This window comes from Neltuma alba, unplaced genomic scaffold, assembly GCF_004799145.2.
Source record: "Neltuma alba isolate B1F8T4 unplaced genomic scaffold, ASM479914v2 tig00010134_pilon, whole genome shotgun sequence".
NCBI lineage: Eukaryota > Viridiplantae > Streptophyta > Magnoliopsida > Fabales > Fabaceae > Neltuma > Neltuma alba.
In genome coordinates, this window is record NW_021635082.1 from 295,699 (window position 1) to 304,121 (window position 8,423).

The following is an 8,423-nucleotide window of genomic DNA, read 5'->3' on the forward strand; positions in this document are numbered from 1 at the left end:
AGGCTTGGGTGGTCTTATTAGATATGTGGGCTTTGTGCACCATCCTAGTTACGTATTATTTATTTTTTATTCATTTCCTTGCCATTAAATTTATTAATTATGGTCTTGTTTCACACGAATTGTGTTATGATATTATTGTCTAAGAATCTCCTTTAGTTTCTCTTCATTATTCTCTCTACTCGGCTTTGAATATGAAATAGCTGTGTTAGTTTCTTTAACCCAAAAAAATTGCATTTCCCCTATTTTCTTGTGATACTTATGTTTTTAACTCTTTGATGATGACTTCTAACATTCTCAGTTATATACCAGAACTTTGAGAGTTTGGAACTGATTAAATTAAACACGGTATTGTGAAATATTTTTAATTTGCAGGACTTGTTTTCGGTGGATTCTTCGTTTTATTCTGCTCTTCATCAAATACTTTGGTGTTCTAATACATCTGAGAAAGAGGTCAGTATAAAATATCATACTTCGTCATCGTTTTGTTTTTACATATATGGTTATTGTTAATTTGCCTATTGCTGGAATACATGTTGCGATAAGTCTTAAGTACCATTTTCTTTTGGGAATTATGTTGGAAGCTTAATTGGATAAACCTAAGTATAATTGAGATATGCATATAGAGGTAGCAGTAAATAAGTAAGATGCGATAATTACCTCCCATGGCTAAATGTCACGAAAGGACGTGAAGCTTCTTGGACTTGATCAAGATTTTTGGAAGAAGGAAAAATCGGCTGAAGAAAGACTATTTGGCAAATCACAGATGAGTAAAAAGTGAAGCCCGTGATAGTGATTCTCATTTACTCCAGGAATTCTCATTGATGAATGATTCTTTAAAGTAGTGACTAAAGAATTGGACGAGACCGACCAGTCTACGGGTTGGATTAGAGAACTAATGTCTTGGTTTGGATTAAAAAATCATTTTGGTGGTTGAGCCAGATTAGACCAGGATTGAGCTAGCAATAATAGCTGAAACCTAAAGTTAGATCGAGAACTGAAACGATTTTAAAAAAAATTGGACAGTTTTTTTGATCTATTAGAAAATATGCTGAAAAAATTAATTTTTTTTTTGACCAGCAGCTGAAAAAATTTAATTTGAAAACCTATAAAAAAAAATTCACCATATGAACAGTTGGCTAAATTATACAAAACCTCCTGAACTTTGGGACGATTGCATATAACCTATCTGACATCCCGAAGATTAAAGGGGGAATTACAACCAAGTCTCACAGAAGAGAAACAATTACCGAAAGGTCCCAATAACAATCTCAGCAGCCTATAATAACAAGTTCCACAGTGAGAATGACAACCTCTAGGACTTGTCTTTTAATTATTTTCTTTGTTTGGGATCTCATTGTAATTCTCCCAAGATTAAATTCAACTCCCTTTATCTTTTACTGTTTTCTTCCTAGTTAATGCTTATCAAAACCAACTCATTACTTTCACTTTAATATTTTTACAATATTATGATCTTATTTTACAATCTTAATGAATTATTAAAAATTTGATGATCGTCTATTAATTAAAATATCAATTTTTGTGTGGTAAAAAATAGAAGAAAAATGTTATTTAAAATTTTATAAAGATAAAAATATAAGAATAAAAAAGAGCAAGAGTTTTTTCTTAAATGATAAAATGACATTGCAATCCTTATATAAAATAATATAATTATTTATAAAATGATTATATTAGATGAGATGCCATGTAAGATGCCACATAAGATGCGAGGTGTCTTGTGTTGATATGATATGACAAATTTTGTTAAAAATATAATAGTAACTTAACAGCAAGGTGTCCATAAGAAAATAATAAAAGATTAGGAGGGTTAAATTTAAACTTTAAAATACCAGGGAGATTATTTGCAATTGCCCCATAGCTTATGCGGTTTTTGTATAATTTAGCCTAAAAAATTCAACATATTTCCATACCATTTCTGGCAGTATGGTGTTATTTAATTGTAAACTTTATATATATATATGGAATGTTATTAAGTTGATAATTATACTTATTTATATATATTATTATGTACATATAATTATTTTTATAAAATTTTCATTTAACTGTTATGTCATCGTTTCGACGGTTCGAACACTGAATCATGAACGGCTGACCTAAAACAGCTGTAAAGATGCTTGTATTAATTTGATGAATGAATAACTTTATTTAATAATTTCAATACGGACAGTTTTGGAAAATAACATCTTTAAAATTAGAAAATTTTAAAATCTTTAAAATACTAAAACAATTGTATCAAGAATTTGTCATTTATCACCACTGTTGCAGCTAAAAGTAGTCCAATTTAATATGAATAGGAAGATCCAGCAACTACAAAAGACAACTCAAATAACATGATCTTTTTAAAATGGGAAAACGACTTGAGGACCTTGCATGAATATATAACTAATTACAGTTGTAAATTTTAGAAATCACAGTTGATTTTAAAATGATATTTAAATATCATTTTCCCAAGTTAAAACAAAGTGGTTTTAATGATAGAATATATGAGCCATTTGCTTTCATAACACTTTTTGTCATGCAATCTAAATCTTAAATGAGAAAAAGACACTAAAATATTTTCAAAAATGTTAAAAGATAAATTAGGGTGAGTGAATTTCAAAATCCCAAATCTTGTACTATTTTGAAATTTTAAAATGTTCTGAAATGACAACATTGCCCTCATTCCCAGTGACTACTCTTACATTAACAACTCTAATTTTACTATTGATTACTTTTGTTTTCAAAGTTCTGATGGCTATTTTTGTATAGCTATTGACTACACAAGAATAGTAAATAATTAAATAAAAAGTAATCACTAGATCTCCCACAACATTTAATGCCTTTTTTGAATTTTTGAAATAAAAGTAGTTAATAGCGAAACTAGAGTAGTCAATAGCTAAATAAGAGTAGTCACCAAATTTTTAAAAATAAAAATAGTTAATCACAATATTAGAGCAGTCAGTAGCTAAATAAGAGTAATTATCAGAGTTTTTAAAATAATGTAGCTAATAGCTAAAAAAAGTGGTCAAGATTTTTGATAATTACCTCCCATAGCAAAAGGTCACAAAAGGACATAAAGCCTATTGGACTTGATCAAGATTTTTGACTGAAGGAAAAATCTGCTGACGAAAGATTCATTGGCAAATCGAAGACGAAAAATAAGATAATTGATTTTCAAAATTCCCATCACCGAATGATTCTTTAAAAATCTCCAATAGCAGAAGTTTCCATTAGAAGCCATATGGAGGACAAGGCTGAGATCGATGGTTTTGGAACTATATGCGAATGGCTAATTTAGTGTTTACTGTAAAATACAACAGCTAACTCAAATAGGATCAATCTGCCTTAACAAGCAAGGTTCATAAAGGCTTTGTTATTTGTTAAACGCTGGAGATTGAATTACTTTGCTGATAAACATATATCTTGAAATTAAAAAGAACGTTTGGTATTGATTTGATGGATGAATAACCATTTTAATAGCCATGATAGCGACCAGACGCACGGCTTGGAAAATAAAACAAAATAGTATTACATTGTATTGCAAATTAATTTACAACTGTTCAGTACTTTTAATTTTCATTTTTAAAGATCTTAAGTCACTGGACAGCATCTTTATGATTTAATTATTAGGGATACACTGATTTGACAACTGAAACCCCAGTAATATGATAGTCACAGACTGATTATAATTAGTTTGTATCCATGTTAGATGGAGGGCTGCCTCTTTGGCATAGCAAATAACGAAGTCCAAAGTTTGGTGAATCTGGTAAAAAATGAAGCTCAATATTTCTGTTGTTTCAACAATTATGTTGAAAATTTTGATCAAAAAAAGAAAATACTAGCAGCAAAGTATCAGGATGTGAAGAGAGAGTTTCAGAAAGGCAAAGGAGTCTTCAGTTTTAAGTCTGAAGCGCAGCAATGGGTAGATGAAGCAGATGATATCATCCATATAGACAGTAAAATAAAGAAGAGATTTCTTGGTGGCCGTTGTCCTAATTGCTGGTGGCAGTACCGAAGAGGCAAGGAGTTAGCAAAGGAGACTCAGCATATTGAAGCTCTACTAGGAAGATGTGAGTCCAATATAATAGCTGGTCGAGCAAATATACCGGACATAAAACACCTTCCTTTACAAGATTTTCTTCGTTTTAACAGCAGAGAGTCAATGTTCCAAGATCTGTTGAAGGCATTACAAGATAATAATTGCAATATGATTGGATTGCAAGGGATAGGGGGAGCGGGCAAAACTTCAATGGCAAAAGAAGTGGCTCATAAGCTAAAAGAATCTAACTTGATTGACAAATTCATCTTTCTCGTTGTCTCCAAGCCTCCTGATTTCAAAAAGACTCGTGGCGAACTTGCAAAAGGTTTAGATTTGAATTTAGAGAAAGAGAAGGAAGAAGAACTCTCAAATACAATATGTTCCAGAATCACTGAAATAGGCAAAAAGTTACTTATAATACTAGATGATGTATGGGAAAAGTTTGATTTGAGAGAAAACTTGGGGATTCCATCTGACCACAAGGGCTGTACTTTATTGATAACCACACGTAGTTCAAATGTTTGTATGGAAATGGAATGCCGAATGATTGAACTACAGATGTTAAACAAGAAAGAGGCATTGAAACTTTTTGAAGCACATGCCAAATTAAATAATTCCCCTCGTGGTTTGAAAGGTATGCCAGAAAAAATTGTGGAGCATTGTGGAGGCATACCAGTTGTAATTGTAGCAATAGCTAGAGCATTAAAAAACAAACCAGCAACAATTTGGAAGGATGCTTTGAAAACCTTGGAAGATCGTGCTGTTGATCAGCATTTGGAAGGGGCTTATAAATGCTTGAAGTTAAGCTACGATAACTTGAAAAATCAAAAGTCCAAAGAGCTTTTTCTTATATCTTCTTTGTTCCCAGAAGATTACCAAGTTCCTATACAAGTTTTAACCAAAATTGGTATCGGGTTGGGTTCTTTTGAGGAAAATGATAGATACCATTTAGCAAGAAGCAAAGTGTATGAAGCTATAATGGAACTCATGGATTTCTCTTTATTGTTGCATGGAGGGGATGAATGTGTAGAGATGCATGATTCAATTCGTGAAGTGGCTTTGTGGATAGGAGATAGAGATATTCAATCTCTCATAGATTTGAAAATGCCTATGAAAGAGAGCTTGAGATATTTGCTTTGGAAGAATGATGACTTTACGACTAACTTTGACGGAAGTAAATTGGAGGTTCTATTAATATTTTTAGATGGTTCAAAGGAGTTCAAGGTCTCGGGTGCATTCTTTAAAGAGATGATGAGGCTCAAAGTTTTGGTTTTATTTAGAACTTATTATTACGAAAGAACTCCAGCTCTATTGTGGATGAATTCACTCCAATCATTGAAGGACATTCGAACACTCGTTCTCAAGAATTTGGATTTAGGTGACATCTCTATCTTCGGAAACTTGTTGAGTCTTGGGACTATTTGGTTTGATGATTGTTCAATCAATGAATTACCAAGTGAATTTTTGAAACTAAACAAGTTGAGATCATTGGAGGTAGAGAGATGTGAAATTGAAAAGAATAATCCTTTTGAAGTGATGGAGAGATGCTCACAGCTAGAAGAGTTAAAATTTGTTAATAATAGGTGTGACAATGAAGAAAAAGATGCAATTTCTCAAAATGGATATCCTCTTACATTACACAGATATTGTATATCTTCTTGGGACCTTTCAGTTTATCTTGAGAAGTATGACTTCGTGTCGAGATGCCTTCAAATGGATGATCAATTAAGTCATTTAGTCTCAGAGGCAACATTTAAGCAACTTGCCAGAGGAGCTGAACTTCTTATCTTGGAAGGAGAGGATGCGCAAAGAATATGGAAAAATCTTATCCTTGATATTGTTGCAACAGCTGATCGAGAATTGATGAATGATTTGATTGTTCTTCATTTGAGTTCGTGTCCTACCATGGAGTGCCTCATAGATTCTAAAGATCATGATTATTCTGATGTGGCTGCTTTCCGTAATCTGGTTGAACTACATCTCTCTAAAGTAGGTGTTGAAGATTTATGTCGGGATCCTCCACCATCTGGGTTTTTGGAGCAATTAGAGATTATGAAGTTGAATGAGTGTCTTAGACTGAAGAGCATATTATCTAATGGCAACTACAACTTATGTCATCTTAAGTCCATGAAACTGGAAGATTGTCCAATGTTGGCGTCAGTTTTCCAACTCTCCACTGCACGAAGTCTGATGAAGTTGGAAAAATTAACAATTAGGAACTGTAGTGCATTGAAATGCATTATAGTGAGTGAAGACAGTGGTAGTAACCAAAAAAGTTACCATGACTCATTATTCCCAACATTGAAAAAACTTCAAATTGAATTTTGCAGCAAATTAAGAATAATATTGCCAATCCTATTCGCTGGAGGTCTTTCATCTTTGGAAATGTTGAGTATATATGAATGTGAGCAGCTGGAATACATATTTGATAAGTTTGAAGAGGGCGAAGATGCTATGCTCCCCTCACTGGAAGAGCTGGAACTTTCTGGGGTACCAAGTTTCATTGGAATGTGCAAAGAACATCACCAACTCGTGAGTTCATCAATGCAGAAGCCATCATCTCCACATTCAAGACATAATTGTTCCAACAACATGAATCAAAGTCCTGCCAGACGTGCTTTCTCCTGGGTTCAAGCATGTTGTTCTCTCAATAAATCGAGGCCCGCCAGTGAAGACACCAAAATTACTGTTTCTGAACAAAGACAGCATGACCACACAATCCCACTGGTATGCTACACTTGCCTCACTATTTTTGTTCAAATATCTCTCTTAAATAGATGGTTTACTATTGTGGTAGTAAATATCTATTGTGATCCGTGTTGTGATATACTATTCAAAAGTGAAGTACTAATTTTTTAGGTTGATATTAGCATTTGTTACCAAAAACGACCTTGAACAAAATAACAAGACGTAAAATAAAATTACATGTGTTCGAATTAACCTCTGAAATTTATTATAACAACTTCTAAAACTATCAGGATAACTAGCAACATTATGAATCAATTATTTAAAATAGCGCATGAAAACGTTATTTGGCACCATATTCATTTGAAAAAAAAAATTTGAAAATTTTAGTTCTCAAAGTTTCAATTAATTTGATGTTTTAGTTACCATTAATTTGATCTTAACGATTTCAAAATGTCAAATGAAACATCTTTCAAGGTTCGAGTACCTTACTGACATCTATGGATCAATGAAGTTCCACCTAAATGGACTGTGATCTTCGTTAACTACTACTTCTCATGCTAATATTAATAATTATAACACCGCATTCAATTTATTTAACATTTTGAAGTAATTTACTTTTATGTTTAAGTATTAGACTTTTTTTTTTTGGCCAGAAGAAGTATAAAATCATAAAAACAAAATAGAACGACTCAAAGTTTAAAGGCAAAGAAAACAACAGAAACCCAAAAAACTATGAAAAAGCATAAACAAGAATGCGAAAAACATCCAAAGACAACACTGAACTGGTTCACTCCTGTAGCAGTAGCTGAGAACAAATAGATCTGGTTCACTCCTATAGCAGCAGCTGAGAACAAACCGTGAGAGAGAAGGGGAGATGATGAAAAATCCATCCAAGAACACACTCCCTTAATGTACTTGAAGCTGCACACCAAAACAATCACAAAACCAGGCAAGCCAAGAAGAGCACCAGTTAACAATCCATCTAGAGGAGCAACGAACAAACAAAAGAAGAAATTACTGGGATTGGGGGCATAAAACCCAACCATAGAGGCCACAAACCCATTACAAAACTCCTTAGCTCATCCAAAGAAGCTAAGTTGCAATAGAGAGCGACAAATTCCATAGGGAAAAGGCTCTCATGGAAGAAGCTCCACCAATCACAGCCAAGCTGATCAAAATCAACAGAGAGAACCAGAAGCTTTTTTCCTCTAGATTTCCAGTCAACCAGTGACCAATCTTCAAAGCCACAGCAGAAGCAAACCTCCCTCTTAAACCAGAACCATCAATCCCAGCAACTACTACCACTAAATTCTTAAAATAAAAAACAGACCAAAGACATCCAGGCGGCATCCATCTTAAATCATCCTTAATTTTTAGTGAGGCCCTTTTGATTGCCACAAAGAAACTAAACTTCTGGACCTTCCCTTCAGTAAAGATTGCAGTAAAGTAAACAAATGAACTGCCAATAAATCCCAAGTTAACGGCATCTTCCTCCAACATATCCTTGTCTTGAAAGGAAAACAAACTAAAGCCCCCCTATCACCTTTGAAAAAACTATGGCAAGCACTATCTCAGATAAAACCAATGGTTTAAACCAGCAGCAACAATCATTTTAAACAGAAACCAAGGTTTTCCTCATATTCCAAAACCACCGAGAAGCATAAATCAGACCAACCAGTGCAACACATACTTCATAACC

At 33.3% G+C, this 8,423-nt stretch overlaps 1 protein-coding gene across 1 annotated transcript; it reads left to right on the plus strand.

The window, feature by feature from the left end:
* The first annotated feature begins 3,706 nt into the window (after window positions 1–3,706).
* On the plus strand, window positions 3,707–6,931 carry LOC114754374 (disease resistance protein SUMM2-like). Its single transcript, XM_028943141.1, has 2 exons — window positions 3,707–6,763; window positions 6,896–6,931. The coding sequence occupies exons 1-2, from the start codon at window positions 3,707–3,709 to the stop codon at window positions 6,929–6,931; spliced, it is 3,093 nt and encodes a 1,030-aa protein (XP_028798974.1).
* Window positions 6,932–8,423: the final 1,492 nt, after the last annotated feature.